We start from the raw sequence: 24,933 nt of genomic DNA on the forward strand, positions 1-24,933 counted from the left end.
CGCTCCCCCCCCACAGCCCGCCCCCTCCCTTGCACTCACCACTCCGTTCCCCGTTCCCACAGGGGCCCTGGCCAAAGCAAACTCCTGCGAGGAAGTCTCCCCCTCCCTTTTTCTCTACCTCCCTCTTTCCCTCCCTTCTCTCTCCCTTCACTCACTCACTCTATCCTTAGAGGGGCCATGTCGGGTAGTTTTGGCTAGGATTGCAGTGAGGGTAATGCAGTCATGGCATGTGGTGTGCATCCAGGAGGAGGCTGTTGATGTCTCTGATGCTGTGTCTGTGTGGCCTTGTTATGGCTGTGATGTGGTGCTGAGTAAAGCCCGTGTGGCTCCTCTCCTGTGAGATCAGTGTCAGATTTAGCCAGCAGGTCCCCTGTGGTGTCTGGGAGGGTCTGTTTTCTAACTCTGTTATGTCTGGGGCTCCACGTTTTCCTGGAGCTGCAAACCTCAGGGTAGAAATAGTACCAGACAGACAGACTTTGTTGGGAAAACAACAGCAATGGCAGTAATTACAGACTCCGGGTTTCGACCACTCTCCGCTTTTCTCACGAAAAACTCTGGCCTTGAGTGAGGCAGGTGAGGGTTTGAGTCATCGTGGAGTCAGCTGGAGGTCGGGGTTAAATGTCCCGAGCACTAACCTCGCAGTCTGCTGCCTAACTGTGTGTGTGTCTGTTTGTGTGTGTGTGGTTAGACACTTAGAGAGGAGACAGACGTTTGAGTCAGGGAGGGAGACATGAGAGGAGTGTCCAGACAACCACAGTCATGCCCTCTGCACTTGGGCCTTGTATGATTGTAGCTTTGTGGGCCAGAGGCGCAGCAGAAATGACAAGGTTGCGTGGCATGTTTTAGTCTGAGCGCCATCGTACGGTAGACCGAGGCTGGCAGTGCGGTGTGAGACCTGACTGACTGACACCTCCCCCTTGTGATACATTGCCAGAACCACACACTGCTTCTAAGCTAATTAGAACCGTGAGACAGGGTTCATTTACACCAAAAGGTGTCAGTCAGTACCAAAGGCAATTTATCTTTCTCCCTTCAACATTATTACCATGTCAAGTGGTACACCTTTCAAAAGAATATAGTGGAGTATATTTTCCAGTCCGTCTAGTATATACTTTTGTGTTAATTTTATGAGGCGGCAGGTAGCCTAGCGGTTAACAGTGTTGGGCCAGTAACCGAAAGGTCGCCGGGTTCGAATCCCCGAGCCGAATAAGTGAGTAATCTGCCGACCTGCCCTTGAGCACTTAACCCTAAGTCGCTCTGAATAAGAGCATCTGCGAAATGACTCAAATGTAAACGATACATCCACAGTATATTCAGTCATGAATTCAATTGAAAGATCCATTGAAAAGAGGACTCTTTTGAGAGAGAATGTCATAGTAGTGAGATAAGTAAGATAACTCACAGGTCCGGGCAGGCCTCTCCCACTTCCTAGGTAAACTTATCCACATCCTGACAAGTGCAGACCTGAGGCCAGTGGCTAGATTACTCTGTCACACACACCGTCACTTCCTGGATCACTGTTACATGGCCAAACCTGCTGCAGCTGTGAAGCTCAGGGAGAAAGAGGGGAAAAGGAGAGCGAGACGTTTGGGTTAGCTAGTCGTGTCTTCATCTGAAATCGTATGCACTCGCTCTGGATAAGAGCATCTGCTAATGTAATCTTGCTCAGCGAAGTGAGTTGGGTGAAACATTGCGTGACTCTACGATCAGAGCCGCAGGTACAGTGGCACCGGCTTCACTCCAGTTGTCCATCAGGTTACAGAAACACTATTCTCTCCCTCACAGAACAGAGAGTAGCTCCCCTGCACCTGCTGGCACCTCCCGTACTCAACCCCAGAGCCCCCAGCTCACAGCCAGACCTCACCCTGATAGAAACGTCCACCGTTCCCCCCCCCCCTCACACACGGGATTAGGGCCGCTAGCTGATTCTGTATGGTTGAGACTATTTGGACACATGGATGTTTCTCTGAAATACACCTCAAGTTGAATGATGCCAACTATAGTATCGAACACCGCTGAAGGGGACGTTGTGTCGCGACATTTGAACTATCTATCTACGACTTGTGCAGTACAGGCGTGATACGGACTAGATGAAGACGGTGATCATTTAATAGTCTCTTCCGGATCTCTTTCTCTTCCCTCTTTAGCCGTACAGCCCAGTTCCAGCCAAGAAGTTCAAACTGGAGAAAATACACTCTCCATCTGCTGACAAAGAGAAGCAACCCGATTGGCTACAATCTCTATCAAAGTCAGGGAACAAGGTTTGTAGCTCATGTTCTCTCTTGATTGGGATAAATGTGATTTGCTGTAAGGCTAAGGGTCAGGGCCATCCTACACAGAGAGTCCTTGTTACCTCATACATATGAGCTCTGTAATTCAGTCAGTTAATTACGTTGTCAATAGTCTCTTTACCAGCCAGTCTACATTTCCAAGGATGTTTTTTTCTGTTTCATAACTGTATTATAATGTCAGAAATCTATCTGTTTCCAGGATCTGAAACCGGTCCAGCTGAAACAGAGGCCGTCAGCCTTCCGCCCCTGGTCCCCCAGAAGTACATCTGCCGAGAGGTGAGTCAGAGACAGTCATGCTGTCATGGTTTCTCTCATCCTTTTCACCACACCACGGTAACGGACTGTCAGCCTTATAACACATTGAGGTAGCATTCCTAAGGAATTATCGCATAGCAATGACCGATAACCACATTTTTAACCCATTGCTATGATATTGTTGAACTAACTCGTATTTTCTTATCATAACAGATCAAACCACAAACATGTGGACACGTCTGTGGTGCCCAATGTGGCCCCAGCTCCGTTGGCCAACCAGAGAGAGGTGCAGGCCCCAGTGGGCCACAGCCAGGCTCCAGGCAGGGGAGACCAGCACATCAGTTCCGGACCAGCATCACAGTGTGGAGACTCACAGCTTGGGCCCAGACTTGTTCACATCAACACCAACACAGGCAACAGTGTGGAGGAAATGGAGACTGACGGGGAGATAGAGGTGGATGACTGTGATGACTGTGAGTCATGACACACTGTTGTTCAGACATTCTGTAAAAGAAATAGGGCACTAGGACACACTCCAATACTCAAGGACGGGCAACCTAACCCGAGCTAATACGGCAGCAAGACTTTCTGTGGAAATGAGAGTCTTTACCATACTGGAAGTGGGCTATGGTTAGTTTGCCTGATCCCTGTGAGAGGGTGCCATCTAGTGGCTGGTCTGTGCAACACAGAGCACACAGGGCAGTCTCAAGTCAGAAGATTTTACTCAGCAGTAGATGTCACTGCTGTTGCAATACCTTTTTTAGGCTTCACCCTATAAACATATTGTTTTATTTTTCTGTTTTTCAGACCCTCCATCGGTCCCCTCCTTGGCATCCCCCCCATCTGCCTGCTCCAGTATGTCATGGACCCTGACCCCCCAGACCACAATGAGGCCCCTGGAGGGCCCAGCCCGGCTGGTATTACCAGGGGAACCTTCATGCCCAGAGCTGGACACACTGAGACAGACCCTGTATGGAGGTCTCGACTCCAAGGAGGCCAGGGAGAAGTTCCTGCAGGAGATTGTTAAGATGAGAGTGAAGCAGGAGGAGAAGCTGGGGGCAGCGCTGCAGGCCAAACGCAGCCTTCAGCAGGTAAACCTCCCACTCAAGATCTAAAATGGCCGCCTTCTGGCACGACATTTTTTACCGTTTCTTCACGTGTACAACGTGTATTTTGTGACACAATCTTCAGGACACAGCAGAATATTAACATTTATGTTTTCACCCACAGGAGTTGGATTTTGTGAGGGTGTCCAAGAAAGGGCGTCTTCGAGAGGCCATCGAGGCCAAGCGCAACCTGAGGAAAGAGATAGAACGCCTGAGCATGGAGTGGGACAGGAAGATGAGGGAGGCGGACGAGTCCCGTGGCCATCTGAAAAGAGAGCTGGAGAGAGAGAGACAGACACGAGTCTGCGACAAAGGCTGTGAGGCTGAACGCCTGCGAGCCAAGTACTCCACACAGGTAGGACCAAGATCCTTCTGATATAGCCTGCACACATAGGTTATCATACAGAAGGAATCACACACACACACACACACATACCTAATCAAGAATAGTTGAGTCACAGCATGTGCTTCCTGACCGACGTGTACCTTCCTTTCCAGATTGAGGAGCTGCAGGTTCAGCTGCAGCAGGCGGAGTCAGACCGAGAGCAGCTGAGAGAGGAGCTACAGCAGGAGAGGGAGGCGCGGCAGAGCCTGGAGAGGGTGGTCAAAGACCTGCAGGCTCAGCTGGGAGACCGGCAGGACAACGCCAGGAAACCCCCAACACACTAACGCAGAGACACAGAGACAGACACAACATCCCGCTGGATCCTAAAAGATGCGCGCGCGAGACAGTGTGTGGCCGGAACTCGAGGCCTAACGCAAGAGGGCGGATACAGAATGCACTGCGCCCTCTTGTTTAAGGAAACGAAATTCACCAAATTGAAAGATGTTTGTGGGAGACAATAGACGAGAGGTTTTCATAGAATGAAAAAGACAATGCATCTTCCGGTTACTGATATGATAGAAATGGACGTTAATTGTAATAATATATGACCTTTATAAAATGGAACTGGACAGAAGCATGAATTCGCATTGTTGTACAGCCTACAGAAGATAAGAAAGAAGGTCTATGGAAGACACCTCACAAGTGACTTTAGAGCCCTCAGTCAGATCCCTGAAGCTGTTCAAGGATTTTATTTTGGTATAAGCTATTTAAAATGTACGAATATAGCTACATAGCGTTACTTGAATATATAGGGGAAAGAGAAGTGATTGTTTTCATGAAATGACAGTAGCAGGTGTAACTCCCGCTAGTGCCACGGAATCTCGGTACACTTTAAGGTATTACAAAGCCACTGGAAACAACGGACACCAGTATACCACTATTGACTTTTTTTTTTTTTTTTCAATCAGTCAGTTTGCTTAATAATTCAAATGTTTTCTCTCTTCTTCTTTTTTCCGAGGATGTACAGGACATGTTGCGTCAGCAGCACTGCTATCCTTCAGGCAACGCTCACATACGTACATATTTACACATTCACGTACGAACGTATACATGTATGCGCCAGCTCCTCTACCGTGTGTATTTGTGTTCTTGTATTTGAAGCCTGAAAGTATTTGGGGATTGTGTGGTCTGGAATCAGTTCCACGCACCTTTTGTTCTCATCTTAAATCTTTTATGAAAGTGCTACTTTTTAACCGTTCTTATTCCTTACACTTTAATTAGTCTTTTTGAAAATAATTTTTTTGAGATACAGTATATTGTGTATGAAACCAAACTATGTGACAAATGTTTAAATGTGCTTGCCCGTGCTGGAATGGAGTTCTGCCCGGTAAATCTAATGTTACCCACATAAAACACCTTTGATATAGCTTTCTCTTTGGTGAATTGAGGTGTTTCTGATTTTGTATCGAGTACTGTAAAATAATTTGTATTTCGAAATCATTTGCTGCTTGTCAACTATAAGCATACATTTTTAGTCACTGGTTTTCGGGCTCTTTGAAAAAGCAACATGTGCAGTTTCAATGAACAACATTTCTACATATATATACAAAATATGGATATATATTTTTCTACTTTACGAAAAGGAATTGCACTTTTTAAAAAGAAGATTTGCATTGTGCATTTAACTCCCTCACGTTTTTCAACTCCCAAATGAACATGAACATAGAACACTTTCATTCAACGAACTCTTATGTAAATACAACGTTCAAGGATGATATTGTAAATAAGATATTTGTCAATAAGTTTGCTTGCTTCACACTTAAATTGCATACGAATATTATTTTGGCTCTTACTTGAAACCAATAGAAACTCTATATTTGAAATGTTATTATTATAGTTTCATTATTGTTTCCCTTCGATATCATCTGAAATCAATGGGCATTTAAATAGAATGGTTTATGGTTATCTTATTTGATGTATTGTAAGGTGTCTCCCAAAACCCAGACCAAAACTTTTACCTGAAGACGATATCTCACCATCAACCGATTTATCCGACTTATCAGACAATGCTAAAGCTCCTATTAGGATAAATATGACCCCTTCTTTGGGTTTCATTCCTAGGTGCCCTCGTATGTCTTGTAGAAGACAATACTTGTATGTCTTATGTGTCAATTACTTGTATTCTCTCCCACTGAATACCTGTTGGGTACAATGTACTAGCAATATACATTGTGTTGATGCTCTTTATTGTAGTATTGGTTTGGAAGTGGGGTTTGTTTTTGCCGCTTGTCTCAATGTTTCTTTTTTCTTTGGAAAAAACTGTATAATAGCCATTAAAATCAAATCAACCATATTCATGAGTGTGTTTTATATTTTATTACAGTCAATGAGTTACATAAAGTGTAACACTGTTATCACGTTTCCAGTTGTATTAGTTGTGTGTACGGTGCCTTCAGCAAGTATTCATATCCCTTGACGTATTCCACATTGTTGTTTTTCAGCCTGAATTCAAATGAATTCAAAATATACACAGTACCAGTCAAAAGTTTGGACACACCTACTCATTCAAGGGCTTTTCTTTGCATTTGACTATTTTCTACATTCTAGAATAGTAGTGAAGACATCAAAACAATGAAATACAGTTGAAGTTGGGAGTTTACATAGTGAAGACATATGCAATGATGTCGTAACCCAAAAAGTTTTCAGCAAATCAAAATATATTTTATATTTGAGATTCTTCAATATAGCCACCCTTTGCCTTGATGACAGCTTTGCAGACTGTTGGCATTCTCTCAACCAGCTTCATGATGTAGTCACCTGGATTTCAATTAACAGGTGTACCTTGTTAAAAGTTCATTTGTGGAATTTCTTTCCTTAATGCGTTTGAGCCAATCAATTGTGTTGTGACAAGGTAGTGTTGGTATCAGAAGATAGCCCTATTTGGTAAAAGGTCAAGTCCACATTATGGCAAGAACAGCTCAAATAAGCAAACTGGCTCTCATGAGGACCGGCACAGGAAAGGAAGACCCAGAGTTACATCTGCTACAGAGGATAAGTTCATTAGAGTTAACTGGACCTCAGAAATTGCAGCCCAAATAAATGCTTTACGAAGTTCAATTAACAAACACATCTCAACATCAACTGTTCAGAGGAGACTGCATGAATCAGGTCTTCATGGTTGAATTGCTTCAAAGAAAACACGACAAAAGGACACCAATAAGAAGAACAGACTTGCTTGGGCCAAGAAACAGGAGCAATGGACATTAGACCAGTGAAAATCTGTCCTTTGGTCTGATGTCCAAAATTGAGATTTTTGGTTCCAACCGCTGTGTCTTTGTGAACGGATGATCTCTGCATGTGAAGCATGGAGGAGAAGGTGTGATGGTGTGGGGATGCTTTGCTGGTGACACTGTCAGTGATTTATTTAGAATTCAAGACCCAATTAATCAGCATGGCTACCACAGCATTCTGCAGCGATATGCCATCCCATCTGGTTTTCGCTTAGTGGGACTATCACTTGGTTTTCAACAGGACAATGACCAAACACACCACTGGGCTGTGTCAGGACTATTTGACCAAGAAGGAGAGTGATGGAGTGCTGCATCAGATGACCTGGCCTCCACAATCACCCGACCTCAACCCAATTGAGATGGTTTGGGATGAGTTGGACCTCAGAGTGAAGGAAAAGCAGCCAACAAGTGCTCAGCATATGTGGGAACTCCTTCAAGACTGTTGCAAAGGCATTCTAGGTGAAGCTGGTTGAGAGAATGCCAAGAGTGTGCAAAGCTGTCATCAAGGCAAAGAATCTCAAATATAAAATATATTTTTATTTGTTTAACCCTTTTTTGATTACTATGTGTGTTATTTCAAAGTTTTGATGTCTTCACTATTATTCTAGAATGTAGAAAACAATCAAAATAAAGAAAAATCCGTGAATGAGTAGGTGTGTCCCAACGTTTGACTGGTACTGTATATTTTCACCCATCTACACACAATACTCCCTAATAACAAAGTAAAAACATGATGTTTGACAATTTTGTAAATGTATTGAAAACTAAATACAGAAATATCTCATTTACATAAGTATTCACACCTCTGAGGCAATACATATTAAAACCATCTTTAGCAGTGATTACAGCTGTAAGTCTTTCAGGGTAAGTCTCTAAGACCTTTGCACACCTGGATTGTACAATATTTGCCAATGATTCATTTCAAAATTCTTCAAGCTCTGTCAAATTGGTTGTTGATCATTGCTAGACAACAATTTTCAAGTCTTGTCAAAGATTTTCAAGCAGATTTAAGTCAAAACTGTAACTTGGCCACTCAGTAACATTCACTGTCTTCTTGGTAAGCAACTCCAGTGTCGATTTGGCCTTGTGTTTAAAGTTATTGTCCTCCTGCATAAAGGTGAATTCATCTCCCATTGTTTGATGGAAAACAGACTGAACTAGGTTTTTCTCTAGGATACTGCCTGTCCTTAGCTCCATTCCGTTTATTTTGAATCCTGAAAAACTCTCCAGTCCTTAACAATTACAAGCATACCCATAACATGATGCAGCCACAGCTATGCTTGAAAGTATGGAGAGTGGTACTCAGTAAAGTGCTGTATTGGATTTGCCCCAAACATAACACTTTGTATTCAGGACCAACAGTGAATTGCTTTAGTGGCTTGTTGCAAACAGGATGAATGTTTTGGAATATGTTCATTCTGTACAGGTTTCCTTCTTTTCACTCTGTCAACTAGGTTAGTATTGTGGAGTAACAACAATGTTGTTGATCCCTCCTCAGTTTTCTCCTATCACAGCCATTAAACTCTGTAACAGTTTTAAAGTCACAATTGGCCTCATGGTGAAATCTCTGAGCAGTTTTACTTCCTCTCTGGCATCTGAGTTGGGAAGGACGCGTGTATATTTGTAGTGACTGGGTGTATTGATACACCATCCAAAAGGTACTTAAAAACTTCACCATGCTCAATTTTTTTTCCCCATCTACCAATAGGTGCCCTTCTTTGCGAGGCATTGGAAAACTTCCCTGGTATTTTGTGGTTGAATCTGTGTTTCAAATTCACTGCTAGACTGAGGGACCTGACAGATAATTGTATGTGTGGGGTTCAGAGATGAGGTAGTCATTCAAAAATCATGTTAAACACTATTATTGCACACAGAGTGAGTCCATGCAACTTATTATGTGACTTGTTAAGCAAATATCTACTCCTGAACTTATTTAGGCTTGACATAACAAAGGGGTCGACTACTTATTGACTCAAGACATTTCAGCTTTACATTTTGTCTTAATTTGTAAACATTTCTAAAAACATAATTCCACATTGACATTATGGGGTATTGTGTGGAGGCCAGTGAAAAAAATCGAAATGTAATCCATTTTAAATTCAGGCTGGAACACAACAAAATGTGGAAAAAGTCAAGGGGTGTGAATACTTTCTGAAGGCACTGTACGGGATACACATCGTCCAACGAAATGCTTCCTGGCAGGTTCCTTCTCGACAATGCAACAACGATAAGAAATAAGAAAAGATAAGAATACAAAACATAAAGTAAACGGCATAAACATTTTAGCATAAGTATAATACAGGGTGGCACAATTTAGAGGCCAACATTATGTATTCATATCTAAGAAACAGGGATAATTCAAAGCACAATTTGTAACTTCTTTGATGCTCGGACAACAACACACATACAAAAACAAACATCAGCCAATCGGTGTGCGGAACATAAGACCTCCTCCTGCAGAGTCAATACTTTAATTCAATTAAATACTTTGGTATCTCTGATAGGCCAGTGTGTTTTTCATAGAACAGACACCAAACATGCACAGCAGAGCTAATTTACAATTTTCATGTTAGTGTTATTACATGCTGGTTGCAAAGAGGGTAATTGTCTCACGAGGGAAGTGCCCACAGGCTGCTGAGAAGGGGAGACTTAATCTCATTTGTTTGACTGCAGCCTAGACTCAGAGTCACGCCACAAAAACTAACATCCCATTCCTATCTGAGAGTGGTTGGATACTCCGCATTCAGCTACTTGATTGGACTTCCCTTTTGTGCTACTGAGTGAACATCCCTTCCCATCCCCACCTCTTTCCCTTTCTTTAAGAGCTTACATTTTGCGTGAACATCCGTCAGCGAAGGCCGTGGCCTCCTTTAGCCCAGGATTACAGCTTGAGGAAGGTTTAGTGGTTGACGCGTGTTGCACACTTCTCCTGCTGCCACAGTGCGAAACACACTTGTGTGTACACTGGCTGCGTCACTGGGACCTGTGCTGTGGAATGTTTGGTGAAGAATGGGAATGAATGGAGTAACCAGGGGCCTTCACTCCCTGTCCTATGGCTAGTTCTTCTGGAGACACATACAAACTGAGGTGGTGGTACAGGACAAGGTTTTTTAACTCTGCGTGGTAAAATACAATTCTGAAAATTGACATACTTCCTGGATTATGGTAGGGAGTTTGAGTTGTCTTCAGGATATTAAGTTTTGGTTTGAACCACAGTCCAACTGGAGAGACCAAGGCTGTGTGAGGGGCACATACACTGGGTAGAGGACATGAGCGGGAGGCAGGTGTGTAGCTAAATGAGCGGTACAGGAATGAACGTCAACTCAGCCATGGCACCGCTATCTCCAGGACTAAACGTCAACTTATCTCCAGGACTAAACCCCATCAACACCCCACCGATGACAGCTCCATCTCCAAGATCTCCAAGGCTGAGTCTCACCACCACCCCACCGATGGCAGCGGTGTTTCCAAGACTGAGCCTCACCTCTACTCCAGTGATGGCTACCTCGTCTACAGTGAAGAGTGGCTCTCCATCCTTTGCTTCCTTGTCTCCTGGACTGTTCTCCCCTTGTCTGTCCTCTCTGAGCGCAGAGAGGAGGACCTCCTCCCCCTTCAGCAGGTCCTCTAGCAGGTCCCCCACCCCGTCCATCATGACGTCCCCAAAGTTGTGGCAGAAAACCTCCATCTCCAAACTGGCAGAGGAGTTCTTCTGGATTGGTGGAAGCGTCGTAGCACAGCCCAAATGGAGACTGGGTCAATATGGTAAGCGACTGATGGAGATATGGTATTTGACATACATTTTTATCTCCCCTCGAATGACTTAACGACTTACTATTTGGGGAGGATACAGAGCTGTAAGTCATTAGCCACTGAGTTTGAACAAAATGTACGATACAAGGTAGCATATCCTATACCACCTGCTATTGCTCCCTAAACCCTGGATTTCCCACCACAATAGAGTGAAAATGCAGGTGACATGTACGCAGGTAACAATGAGTAGATGATGGGTATATGGACTCCAGACAATCCCTAGAGATTAGACTGAGTGATGCCGACTAGTGGGCATCACGTGTGTCTCTCTCTCTCTCTACCTCAGATGACAGAGGAAGGTTAACTGCTCTTACCGTCATGCTCAAAAATACCGTACAAACATGAATGCCATGCGAACATGTCATGGGACAGGGGGGTCCCAGTATGCACTACCAATGAGTCAGTGTAAAAGCAGAATATTCTACACTGCAGATATTGCAAGGATTAAGTATCTATCTCAGCTGTACGACAAGAGACGTGTTTGATGTGCAAGGTGCACGTTGATAACATAAACAGCCCCTTAAATCCTGGCCCTGACGTTGTCAGCTAATCTAATAATCAACCGCTAGTTGGTAAATCTCTGCTTGAACCCTGCTATTCTTCTCAATTAATCTGAAAGAGATTATATGCGTGGCTTCCCCAGCGCTGTGAAATAACATTTGTAAATTCACCTGCCGATTGAAAGATAATTCAGTATTGCAGGACATATGGGGCTACACATGCTTATGACACGTCTTACAATGCATTAGCATCTTCTCTTTGTTGCCCCAGTAAACAATTACTATATGGGCCCAAATAGATTAGCGTTATGTGCAGGGGGTGTACTTGTACTTCAAGCTGCCTCACGCTATAGAAACAGGATCTGGGCTCCTACTCCTATGAGCCGTTCTGGCTCGCACAAGCCTAGGCTCATGCAAGGCTATTTACTTACTCGATGTGGGCCCAAATGCTATAATGTTAGGGTACACAAGTACAGTACATGGACAGGGCGCCCTGTACCGTGTGAGCACAGAGGCCATCTGATGTTGACCCAGTGTGTGTGTGTGCCTTCCTCCCTGTGGCTTGTCTTGCAGTGGAGAGGTGTATGTGCACCATGCAGACTGGTACCCAGATGACCAAACTGAAAGGGAAGAAGAAGGGCCTGGTCAGGTTCTTCTACCTGGATGAACACAAGTCCTGCATCCGCTGGAGGCCCTCCAGGAAGCACGATAAAGCTAAAAGTGAGTCAGACAGGGAATGTTCCAGATGGGGTTTCATACGGGCACTGTGAGGAATACTCTAGTATTTTTACTTGGTCTACAGTTCAACAGTTTACCAGCCCTATTCCATTAGATATTTGAACATAATGTACAAACGCGCGTACCGCATGTGTGTATTGTCGCCTGGTAACTCATCTGAAATAGCTATGAGATTTCTGAAAAATGAACAGGTTACTTGATTGACTTCTGGAGGACATTCTGATTCATTTCCATGTTGATTCTATCCCAGTAACCATCGACTCCATCCACGAGGTGTGTGAGGGCAAGAAGTCTGAGATCTTCCAGCGCTACGCAGACAGTTGCTTCGACCCCAACTGCTGCTTCAGTATTTACCATGGCGACCACGTGGAGTCTCTTGACCTGGTCTCCACTAACGGAGACGAGGCCCGTACCTGGATTACTGGCCTGAAATACCTCATGGCTGGCATCAGTGACGAGGACAGTCTGGCAAAGAGACAACGCAAAAGGGACCAATATCCTTTACTCTGTCACTATGGAGCATATGACTCATAGGGCCTTATGACCCAATTATGGAAGTAGAACATAGGCCATCCTGCAACACCATAGAATACATCCATTTGACTGACATAATAAGACCTGAATATCATCAGCCTGTGGGAATTTGATTCAATTAGGATATGATACTTTTCAACGTTTGTGTAAAATCACTTGAGGCAACACATGTAATCCCAGGGGATGTCTTGTCACATAGGATGCATTTTGATACACACTAAAAGAAATGTCATTGGTCACTGATCTCCGTGTCTCCTCCTTAACTCTTATTTCACATGGTTACAGCAGACCTTCTCAGAGGCAGACAAAAACGGGGACGGCAATTTGAGCCTGGGAGAGGTTCTTCAGTTACTCCACAAACTCAACGTGAACCTGCCCAGGCAGAAAGTCAGGGAGATGTTTAAGGTGAGATCATATTCAGATGTTCATAAATCTGGGGATGAACTCACCAAGAACATTTTGATGTACTTGTATCTCAATGTTTCTCATTACACCCTAGAATGCAATAACAAGTAATTGTCATCTTTTAAAAGTAGTTTTACAGAAGGTCATTATATGTATCATGTGGAAACCCGGTATCAATTATAAACTACTTTGCAAGAGCTTGCATTTCAGGTGTCCTTACATGGTTTGGCACACAATGTACAGTGTTGTATATACTGTAGCTTTCCCATAGTTCTGTCTGAAAGGTGAGAGGACTTAACCCTAGGCTACTTTAGAAGCCAGCAATAGGGTTTCTTTCACTCTGACAAGACTCTTCCAGAGGGGTTTAGGGGTCAAAGATCATGGCCTGATCCCCAATCCTAGCTTAGGATGTGTTGTCTTGTCTCAGGATTTCCTAGCCGTACCTTGAGAGAGTGCAGGTTGGTCGCTATACGTGAGAAGCTCGCTGCAGGAAGACCAGGCCATATGGTCACCGTTGAACAGAACAGATGGCTACGGTTGTATTAGCCTACTGTACGTGTTCACACTGCTCCAGTAATTCATTACTAAGGCACATTGAATTACCTGTCTTCCATCTTTTTTAACCCCACATGTCAGACACAGTTTTGTTTTGTGGCTGTGCAAGAAAGATTTGTTTTGTGTCTTTATCTCAATCTTTTTTTTTTTTTTTAAATTTGACCCCCTTTTCTCCCCAATTTCGTTGTAATCCAATTGTTAGTAGTTACTATCTTGTCTCATCGCTTCAACTCCCGTACGGGCTCGGGAGAGACGAAGGTCGAAAGCCATGCATCCCCGAAACACAACCCAACCAAGCCGCACAGCTTCTTAACATAGCGCGCATCCAACCCAGAAGCCAGCCGCACCAATGTGTCTGAGGCAACACCGTGCACCTGGCGACCTGGTTAGCGCGCAATGCGCCCGGCTTGCCACAGGAGTCGCTAGTGCGTGATCAAGGATATCCCTACCGGCCAAACCCTCCCTAACCCGGACGATGCTAGGCCAATTGTGCGTCGCCTCACGGACATCCCGGTCACGGCCGGCTGCGACAGAGTCTGGGCGCGAACCCAGAGTCTCTGGCGTTATCTCAATCTTTATCTTTATCTCAAAAAGTGACTTGGAAATAAAATGACATTCCTGAAGGGGGCAGGTAATTATACTGAACAAAAATATAAATGCAAGATGAAAAGGGTTGGTCCCTGAAATACACACAAAAAGCTTATTTCTCTCAAATTGTGTGCAGAAAATGTGTTTAAATCCCTGTTAGTGAGCATTTCTCCTTTGCCAAGATAATCCATCCACCTGACAGGTGTGACATGTCAAGAAGCTGTTTAATCAGCACGATCATTACACAGGTGTTCCTTGTGCTGGGAGTGTGCAATTGGCTTGCTGACTGCAGGAATGTCCACCAGAGCTTTTTCCAGATAATTGAATGATAATTCCTCTACTACAAGCAAACTCCAATGTCGTTTTAGAGAAATTGGCGGAACGTCCAACCGGCCTCACAACCGCAGGCCATGTGTGACCACTAACTGTCTGAAACCGTATCAGGCACGCTGGAAAAGTATGCTCTTTACAGATGAATCCCGGTTTCAACTGTACTGGGCAGATGGCAATGGTGGGCAACTCCAGTCCTTGGGGGGCCTGATTTTTGTCACACTTTTTCTCCATTCACAGCTGATTAATCAAATTGCATTCTAAACTGAAGATCATGATTTGGTGATTATTGGAATCAGGTGTGTTAGCTGGGACAAAACTGTGTCAACAATCAGGCTCCTGATGACTGGAAATACCCACCCCTGGTGTATGGTGTTGTGTGGGCAAGCGGTTTGCTGGTGTCAATGTTGTGAACGGAGTGCCCCATGATTCCGGTGGGGTTATGGTATGGGCAGGCAGGCATAAGCCTCGGACAATGAATGGCAATTTGATGGCACCCGAGATACCGTGAAGGGATCCTGAGTCCCATTGTCATGCCATTCATCTGCCACCATCCCATCATGTTTCGGCATGATAATGCTAGCTAATAACTTTGTCATCTGTCTAAAGTAAATTTGACAACATGATAATCATGGCACAGTTGATTCCTACTAAATATTTGTCTACTTTAACAATGTCATCATATTTTCAGGCCACTATAGTGTAATTTAGACTGAACAGTCATTAGCCCCGGTTCAGAATGAGTGGGCATCGCTGGACTTTGGGCACCAACATGGCTGTGGCGTCTGTATAATGTTCATAACAATGGCAATGATGCAACAGAGTGACGGTGATGCAACCCATGGAAACAACAGAGTGACCCATGGATATAGCACCAAAAATGGTTCTGATATTGTTACAACCTTTCTTGGTGCTGTATAGAACCCTATTTTAATGGTTCTTTATAGAACCTTTATGGAGAATGGTTCTATAGAAGCCCTTTCTTAATCTCAAAGGTTCTACAAAGAGCCTTTTGAAGAATCATGTAGGCAGAGATGGGCAGTATTTTCTGAACTGCAAAGAAGCATTGAAGGGTTCAAAGGTTATTTGAGTCATTATGGTTTCACATAGAACCATCGCCCTTCTCAAATAACCATTGAGTAACTCTCTTTTCTAAGTGGCTAACCCTCACCCTAACCTTAACTAGAACCCTACATATTTTCTTTCCATCCTCAGAAAGCAGACACAGATGACAACCAGGGTTCGTTAGCTTTTGAAGAATTCTGTACCTTCTATAAGATGATGTCTACACGCAGAGGCCTCTATCTCATCATGCTCTCCTACAGTAATAACAAAGAGTTCATGGACCTAAATGACCTGGTCCGTTTCATGGAAAATGAACAGAAGGTAAAACTGAATTAAAAGCAGAATATAACGTTTCAACAACAACAACAAATATTCTGCCTATTTGCTAATTTTTCATCACAATGTTTCTGTTTGGTAGATGGCGGGTGTAACCAGAGAATATTGTCTGGAGATAGTGAGCCAGTTTGAGCCATGTTCTCAAAACCTACAGAATATGGTTCTGGGCATCGATGGTAAGGATTTTACATGATTTTGAAGTCGTTTTCATGACACAAGCGCCTGTAACTAAAGTATCGCAGCCCACAGAAATAGCCATATACACATGAACAGACATGGTGTATCTCCAAGTACAGTAACAGTATGTCAATCAAAGAAAAGTCACATATCCTGTTTCCTACCTCAGGTTTCACCAATTACATGCGAAGTCCAGCAGGAGACATCTTTAAACCAGACCACCATCGTGTGCACCAGGACATGACTCAGCCCCTGTGTAACTACTTCATAGCCTCGTCCCACAACACCTACCTGACAGGGGACCAGCTTCTGTCTGAGTCCAGGGTAGACATGTACGCCTATGTGCTCCAGGCTGGCTGTCGCTGTGTGGAAGGTAAGCTTAGACACTATAATGGCCGTTCAACTGCCTCCCTACTCAAAACATTGCAGTGCTGTACTCCAGTTTAAGTGTTATGCCAGAGAAGCTGGTGTTTGCTGATTTGTTTAAGAGACTTTATAGCCATTTAAACAGATGATTCAAAAGATCCAAGGACAGGACGTACTGGGTCAGCATGTGTAGTGCAGGAATGTGGGGTGGCAGTCAGGAAACATATTACAGATCATCTGGCTGTATATACGGCAGAGCTGATGGCCATTCTGTAGGCCTTGCAGAGGGTGAAGGAAGTCTAACCAGACAGAGTAGTTGTTGCTCTGATTCATGTGCCGTGTTGATGAGTCTCCAGTCCTTTAGCTCACCTAGCAGACAAGACCTGCTTGATAAGATGCTACAAACCCATGGCAGGATTAGACAGATGGGTATACAGATAAGATTGACTTGAGTCCCTGTCCATGTGGGGGTGGAGGGGAACGAGGCAGCGGATATACTGGCTAAACAAGCACTTAGTAGTGGGAATGTTGATGTTGTAGTTTTAATGAGCGAGGCAGAGGCAAAAAGCCTGATATGAACAGTGATGGTGCAGAGATAGCAGGAGCAGTGGAATAGAGATACTAAGGGCAGGCATTTATTTCAAGTACAGAGGAAAGTCGGGAAGGGGAGGACGGCAGGAAGGGACATAAGAGAGGAGGCTATTTTTACAAGATTACGGGTGGGACACAGCCAGTTGAATAAGACCTTAAATGTGATAGGAAAGCATCCAACAGGAAAGTGTGATTATTGCCAGGAAGCAGAGACCGTGGAGCTGGTATTGCTACAGTGTGGGGAGTATCAGAGGGAAAGAGAGAGGCTGACATCTAGTATGAGGAAGAAGAGGATACAGGAAATTATTTTAAAGAGTATATTGAGTAGAACGTCATTAGATATAGTCTCAAATATGTTGATATATTTTTTAAGAGCAACATGGCTGGGAGGTAGGATTTCGATTATCCCTATCGCTGGCCCATACCCCAGTACAGTAGGTGGCGGTAATGCATAACTTTGGATGCCAACCGCCGATAAAACCCCATCAAAGAAAGCCCGAGATGAGGGCATTATTACTTTTGTACAACGGGTTACTAACATATTCAAATAGTGATTGACATACGTTTCATTAAAAATGTTATTTTGATGAATTTATTCATACTATTTCATCCTTCCACGAGTTTTTGTCCCGACACAAATCTATGGTTGCTTCCCAAGCCGCCTGGTCGTTCGTTCTTTCTGGCATCATTCTTATCCCTTGCTTTGGCTAACACAGTCACGTCAAACAGCCAGAATATCAGCAAAGTAGCTGCATTTACGTTTGTTAAAGCTGTTTTCTTTTTTTTTTTACCCCTTTTTCGTGGTATCCAATTGTTGTAGTAGCTACTATCTTGTCTCATCGCTACAACTCCCGTACGGGCTCGGGAGAGACAAAGGTTGAAAGTCATGCGTCCTCCGATACACAACCCAACCAGCCGCACTGCTTCTTAACACAGCGCACATCCAACCCGGAAGCCAGCCGCACCAATGTGCCAGAGGAAACACCGTGTACCTGGCAACCTTGGTTAGCGTGCACTGCACCCGTCCCGCCACAGGAGTCGCTGGTGCGCGATGAGACAAGGACATCCCTACCGACCTAACCCGGACGACGCTAGGCCAATTGTGCGTCGCCCCACGGACCTCCCGGTCGCGGCCGGTTACGACAGAGCCTGGGCGCAAACCCAGAGTCTCTGATGGCACAGCTGGCGCTGCAGTACAGCGCCCTTAACCACTGCGCCACCCGGGAGGCCGTTAAAGCTGTTTTCTAGTGATTGTTGGGGGGATACATCCATAGCAATGAACTAATTATGTGCGATTTCGCATGGCATTGAACATTTTCTCTGCCGCCAGGCCACTGTTCAAATGAGACAGACAACTACACAGCTAACACAATCACTTCAAACTGAAAATGGAATGACAGCAAACTAGCTGCATTTCATCTCGTTTTACCTGTTTTCTATTGACATTTCTTTGTAAAAATGATGCCAGCCGATTTATGATTTCGACTGGCTGAGAAATGCTGCCTGCAAGTGTGTCTCCTCCCGACTCCCGACAGGTTCATTACCATAGGACAGCTGGAAATCGAATTTCAATATCTTTAAACAATGTTGCAAATGTCGGAGAGACAGACAGAAAGGTTTATACAAATCTCCGCTTTTGAAAATTAAATCAAATGATAGTCTAAAAGAAATGGGATATAATGTCTAAATGCTTTTGATAGTGGAGATCGAGTTTATAAATTGCCTGGCTGGGCTGATGAGAGAGTGGATTGCGCAGTGAGATGGGACAGAGTAGATAGGCATTTAACATCATAGCTTTAGCTTGCGGTAACTTGTGGAATAGACACTGGCTGGAATGCAGTTTTAACCCGTTAGCATCCAGGATTAGACCCACCATATACCATGGGTTTGACGAAATATTTATTTTTACTGATCTAATTACATTGTTAATCAGTTTATAATAGCAATCAGGCACCTCAGGGGTTTGTGGTATATGGCCAATATTCCACAGCTAAAGGCTGTTCTTAGACACGTGGTATATTGGCCATATTTTTTATTTATCTAGGCTAGTAAGTTAAGAACAAAATCTTAATTACAATGACAGCCTAGGAACAATGGGATAACTGCCTTGTTCAGGGGCAGAACAACAGATTTTTACCTTGTCAGCTAAGGGATTCGATCTACCAACCTTTCGGTTCCTGGCCCAACACTCTAACCACTAGGCTACCTGCCACCCCATATACCCCACCGCCTCAGGCCTTATTGCTTAAATAGACACTGGCTGGAATGCGGTTTTAACCAATCAGAATCCAGGATTAGACTCACCCATTGTATAACAGTATTTACCATCCTCACTCACTCACTCACTCACTCACTCACTCACTCACTCACTCACTCACTCACTCACTCACTCTGTCAGTGGACTGCTGGGATGGACCAGACGGGGAGCCTATCGTCCATCATGGCTACACCCTGACATCCAAGATCCTCTTCAAAGACGTCATTGAAACCGTTAACAAATATGCCTTCACAAAGAATCAGTGAGTACCTTTCTTTTGTCACCATGTCCTACCCAGGTATAAATAGCAATAGAAAACCATTCATGGGCAACACACATTCCAATATGTTGTGCCGTACATCCTCAGGTACCCGGTGATCCTATCCATAGAGAACCATTGCACAGTGCCCCAGCAGAAGAAGATGGCTGAGTATCTGTTGGAGGTGCTCCAGGATAAGGTGGACCTTTCTACGGTCAACATGAATGAATTCAGAAAGTTGCCCTCCCCAGAGCTCCTGAAAGGGAAAGTTCTAGTCAAGGTAAAGCCATATTTCTTTATCAATGTACTGCGCAACCAATAGTAGCAGTCAGTCATTTCCATAGCGACGATGTCCAAATCATAAAACTCTAAGACAACATTACAGAACACTTTCCGTGGAAAAAAAGCTAATGTAGTAAACAGACTGGTTGTTATTCCACAGGGAAAGAAGCTTCCGGCGAACATTGATGGTGATGCAGAGGAGGGGGATGTGTCGGATGAAGACAGTGAGGAAGAGGAGGATGAAGATGACACCCAGATAAACACAGATGTAAGGACATTACTACCGTTTAGCTCAAATAGACTGAGGGTAAAATATCAATGTTTTGAGTAAAACTATCCCAGGACATTTGTAGTGTTCCTAAAAGCCCCTGTAGGTGGCATAATACTCCAAATGTGAGACATCAATGAACGTCTCATTACTGTAAGCCTAGTGCACTTATTCTTTGTCTGAGAACTACTTCAATGAATGGCTGTTTTACAGTGGATGTTATGTGAATTTCATGTGTTTCAGTTTACCTAGATGCAAATATCTGATTGCTGTACTTTGTTGTTGTTGCTGACTTCAGAGAACAATGAAAAGCACACCACATGATGTTATCAGGTGCTCTGTCATGAGAAGAATGCCAAGGCCCTTAGGAATTCCATCAGACAGTGAGATAGCTAGGTGGCTGATTGATTGTGTCTGCAGGGAGTCTAGAGTCTTGAATATGTTTGACTATTCAAGGGGAACGCTGCTGGCACTGCAGATGAATCCAAACCCAAGAAACGCAGGTCTATCATGGGCAGCTTCAGACGCAAGGTCAGCCTATTCTCTCTCGTACAACTCCCTCCCTCCCTACCTCCTTACCCGGCCTTCGCATCACCGCGCTTTCCAATCATGTTTATGCAAATGAACTTCACTCTTCCCCTTCACCATTCCCTCCACCATGCAAATGACTCTTACCTCACCAGCGCAAATGTAAATCACAAACTCCCTTCACCATCCCCCTTTGCCAACACTAGCGTGTGAAAATAGTCGTTATCACCATAGGCCTGCATCAGCTTTTCTGTGTGACTTTCCTGACAGCGCAGTGTATTGCTTTGAGAGACATTTTCTACAGCTCTAACATGCTCTTGTTACAGTAGAAATGCTCCCATCTGGACTAAACGCTGACTGTTCATTTCTTGTGCTTAGAGGAAAAAGAAGAAGAAAAAGAAGCTAATGCTCAATTTAGACCATGCAGACCAAGAGAACCCCATCATGAGAGACAAAACACAAATTGTGTACCACAACAAGTAAAGCCAATCAAACATGACTGTTTTACTGTTATCAAACCATTTACTTGAACTTTTAAACGTTGACCCATGCATCCAATTATCTCTGGCCCTCCCTTATTCACCCTCAGGAAAGGGAAGACGATGAGGTTATCCCGAGCCCTGTCTGACCTCGTCAAGTACACCAAGTCTGTCCGGGTCCATGACATTGAAACACAAGGTGGGGAGTAGTGTCCATATTCAAACAAAATCATTTCTGCTTTACTCAACAATGGCACAAGATCTTTCAGCATGGGAGTCATTCTATCTATTGGTTGTCAGTGTGTCTGAACCTATGTGTTTTCTGGTCGGCAGCTTATATGACCAGTTGGCAAGTGTCTTCCCTCAATGAAAGCATTGTGAACCAGATCATGGCTCTGAAGCCAGCTCAGTTGGTGCGATTAAACCAGAGACAGCTACTACGTGTTTACCCCTCCAACTACCGTGTGGACTCGAGCAACTTCAACCCACAGCCCTTTTGGAACGCAGGATGCCATATGGGTAAAATACCCTGCTCATGCAATACCTTTAAGCGTACTTTGCTTTGCTTACAGAGAAAAACTAAGTCTAGAGGCAAATATCTAGACTTCAGTCTGGTTCAGAACAGTGGTCGTACTCTAAAATGTGTTTCTTATCTGGTCTTATCTTTTCAGTTGCACTGAATTACCAGACAGAGGGCCGCATGCTTGAACTGAACAGAGCCAAGTTCTCAACCAATGGCAACTGTGGATACTTACTGAAGCCCAGGTGCATGAACAAAGGTGGGTACTATTAGAAAACATGGGTAACTGTAGTTGAAGCCAAAATACAGACATGAGCAAACGGGTTATACAATTGAACACTATAAATGCACAGTAGTTGTTCCTCAGAATAAGAGTTTGCTGGCTGAATGTTGCCCTCTGTGTTGCTCAGGTTTCTTTAACCCTATGCTGGAGGACCCTCTGCCAGGACAGAGTAAGACTCAATTGGTACTGAAGATTATCAGTGGGCAGCAGCTTCCAAAACCCAAAGACTCGATGTTGGGGGATAGAGGGGAGGTGAGACATGTCAGACAACCTCAATTGACCTCTTTTATGTGAGGAGACTACAAGGCTATTTGTCTTGTCACTCGTGCGTTGTATGTGAATATGTCTTCTTTGTTGTTGCTGTAGATTATTGATCCTTTTGTAGAGGTGGAGATCATCGGTCTGCCTATTGATTGCTGTAAGCAGCAGACAAGGGTGGTGGATGACAATGGTGAGCATTGATCTTAACTCAACAGCTATTTAGTTTCCGTTTTTTTTTCAACAAGGTGCTCATTCGACTATACATTTTGATATTCTGTTAAACTTCTGTTGAATGAAAAGCACTAAAAGGTTGTGGAAATGCAATGGAAGTTAATAGTCTCCTTCCTTCTCTGTGCCATTGTAGGCTTCAATCCCATGTGGGAGGAGAGCTTGGTCTTCACCCTCCACATGACCCAGATTGCACTGGTGCGTTTCCAGGTGTGGGACCATGATCCAATAGGACAAAACTTCATTGGACAGAGGACCATAGCATTTGTCAGCATGATGCCAGGTAAGGTAGCTGGAGGGATTAACCAGGTCTCTACTTCATCAGACAGAAGACATTTGGATCGTCAACATAACAAGTGCACCATTATCATGGATTGCTCTACGAAAATGAAATGCATGTGATTTTGGGATTAATGTGATAAATGGTTCATTTGACCTTATCATCTTTTAAAAACATGTTTAAGGTTATCGCCATGTCTATCTTGAGGGCATGGAGGAGGCCTCCATCTTTGTTCATGTTGCTGTAAATGACATCACAGGAAAGGTAGGCCTAAGCACTGGGTTGAGTTTTGCTTTACCTGTATTGCTGTCGTCGAAGACTAAGGCTTGGATTTTCTTAACAGCGAGTCAATTCACAGCTCACTTTCTCTTGAATTCAACACTTGATGAAAGCATGTCTTGTTTTCTGTCACGTAGGTTAAGCCAAGTAATGCTGTAAAGGGTTTTTTGAAAAAAGCTACGAAGAAAGGGTCGGCCAAGGAGCCAAAGGCGGTCTCCATGCACCTCTCCACTTACTCATCAGAGGACGTCCGTCAGCGGTACCGCAAGGACCTGGACTCCTACTCCCAGGAGAGCAGCGGGAACGGCAGCATGTTACTGACGCCTGCAGTCATAGACTACCTCCATAGAGGGACTCAGAGTGAACCACTGAAGCGAGCTCACACGGTGCAAATTCTGGAGGAGGAAATCCAGGGTGCTTCTCCGAAGGAGGAGAAAAAGAAGGAGGGGAAAAGGAAGGGCATCCTTGTCCGCATGTCCTCCACCTTCTCCAACTCTGGGGCGTCCATCCCGTGCATCACAGCAACAAGCCCAGATCTGGAGGACGTGTTTCAGTCGTCTCAGGCACAGAGTCCAGAATCAGAGAGCCAAACGCAGTCGTTTCAGCCACAGAGTCCAGAATCAGAGAGCCGAACGCAGTCGTTTCAGGCAGCCTGGCCAGATCTGGAAGACCAGGTTCAGTCTTTCCATGCACACTGGCCAGGCCAGGACAACTCGGGTCGGTCATTTGAGCCAGACCCACCTGAGATTGAGGACATAGCAGGAGAACCACTGACAAAGCTTAACAGTAAGCCTGCACTCCAAACTGTATCAGAACATCTGAATCAGCCCCAACTCCAGCTCCATCCGCAGCCCCAGTCCCTACCCCAGGCCCAGCCCCAGTCTCATCCTGAGGTCATTCTCCGGAACCGACACCCACCATCCTCCCCTGTCAGAGTTAGACGAACCTTGGAGACCCCAGCCAGCCAACGCCCCTCCAACACATCACGGACAAAGGCCCGCTCTCGCAGTGTTCCACGAAAGCAGCATACCTCCCCCATCACCCCGGTAGTTAACCGCAGGGCTGCTGTGCACTGGCAGCCTCAGACTCCTTCCCCTCCCCCCCAGAACCATTGCCGCTATGGCCACCAGCCTATACCCAACGGCCTCTACCTGTCTGACAGTGACTCCAGCAGTGGTGGCAGTATAGACAGTCTACGTCTGGAGCTCCTGCCCTCGCGCGTGCCAGTCAGTGGGCAGAGGGAAGTGGGCACCCTGCAGAGAGAGATGAATGCCCTCTTTGACCAAAAGATGAAGGAGATTCGCTGTAAATCGCCACTCTTTTTTTACGGTAAAAGTGACTCTTATTATACGATATCTTATTCTGTTATTATATCCCAGCTAGAGAGCATGCCGGTGTTAAAGATGTATTGTTTTCTGAGTCACAAAGTATGTGTACCTGTATGCTCAGATCTTCGACATTACAAAATCAATGTTGATTGATGACCCTGGAATTATAGTAATGACAATTTTGTTCGCTGTGTTTTATTTGCAGATTACTCTACGCTATAGTAACCAGACACTTACAAGGACCACAGCAGTGAGCAGCCAATTGGAATAAGCATGGGAGTAGGAAATACACTTGTAAACATATAGCGTTACCTTGTATGTATCAAGATGTATGTACAAATGTCATCACATTTTGAGACCGAACAAGTTTATTTTGTATAAGGTAATCACTTACTTTTTATGTGGATATTGTAATTTTT

The 24,933-nt window shown here is 44.5% G+C and overlaps 2 protein-coding genes across 2 annotated transcripts in view; both read left to right on the top strand.

Moving 5' to 3' along the window:
* The window catches only part of skib (v-ski avian sarcoma viral oncogene homolog b), a 39,238-nt gene extending 32,908 nt beyond the window's left edge, over positions 1 to 6,330 (top strand). Inside the window, exons 2-7 of the mRNA XM_064969001.1 lie at positions 2,148 to 2,261; positions 2,491 to 2,567; positions 2,760 to 3,019; positions 3,354 to 3,637; positions 3,777 to 4,007; positions 4,151 to 6,330. Coding sequence (XP_064825073.1) covers positions 2,148 to 2,261; positions 2,491 to 2,567; positions 2,760 to 3,019; positions 3,354 to 3,637; positions 3,777 to 4,007; positions 4,151 to 4,321 — 1,137 coding nt within the window. The 3' untranslated portion in view covers positions 4,322 to 6,330. The remainder of the gene's footprint in view (positions 1 to 2,147; positions 2,262 to 2,490; positions 2,568 to 2,759; positions 3,020 to 3,353; positions 3,638 to 3,776; positions 4,008 to 4,150) is intronic.
* A 4,233-nt stretch (positions 6,331 to 10,563) lies between these two features.
* Positions 10,564 to 24,930, top strand: plch2b (phospholipase C, eta 2b). The gene is made up of 21 exons (XM_064967928.1): positions 10,564 to 11,029; positions 12,151 to 12,297; positions 12,566 to 12,809; positions 13,125 to 13,254; positions 15,943 to 16,113; positions 16,211 to 16,304; positions 16,475 to 16,678; positions 19,661 to 19,781; positions 19,887 to 20,058; positions 20,221 to 20,328; positions 20,785 to 20,859; positions 21,235 to 21,335; positions 21,446 to 21,534; positions 21,669 to 21,854; positions 22,007 to 22,114; positions 22,266 to 22,390; positions 22,505 to 22,589; positions 22,764 to 22,910; positions 23,092 to 23,171; positions 23,324 to 24,515; positions 24,720 to 24,930. The coding sequence occupies exons 1-21, from the start codon at positions 10,564 to 10,566 to the stop codon at positions 24,734 to 24,736; spliced, it is 4,062 nt and encodes a 1,353-aa protein (XP_064824000.1). The 3' UTR covers positions 24,737 to 24,930.
* Positions 24,931 to 24,933: the final 3 nt, after the last annotated feature.

This window comes from Oncorhynchus masou, chromosome 6 (genome assembly GCF_036934945.1).
Source record: "Oncorhynchus masou masou isolate Uvic2021 chromosome 6, UVic_Omas_1.1, whole genome shotgun sequence".
Lineage (NCBI taxonomy): Eukaryota > Metazoa > Chordata > Actinopteri > Salmoniformes > Salmonidae > Oncorhynchus > Oncorhynchus masou.

Bases quoted from the DNA above. Each gene is read 5' to 3' on its own strand.
- plch2b (XM_064967928.1), top strand. From the start codon at position 10,564: ATGAGCGGTACAGGAATGAACGTCAACTCAGCCATGGCACCGCTATCT. The intron at 16,114-16,210 runs GTAAAACTGAAT...TCTGTTTGGTAG, and splicing joins TCATGGAAAATGAACAGAAG to ATGGCGGGTGTAACCAGAGA. The intron at 22,911-23,091 runs GTAAGGTAGCTG...AACATGTTTAAG, and splicing joins ATTTGTCAGCATGATGCCAG to GTTATCGCCATGTCTATCTT.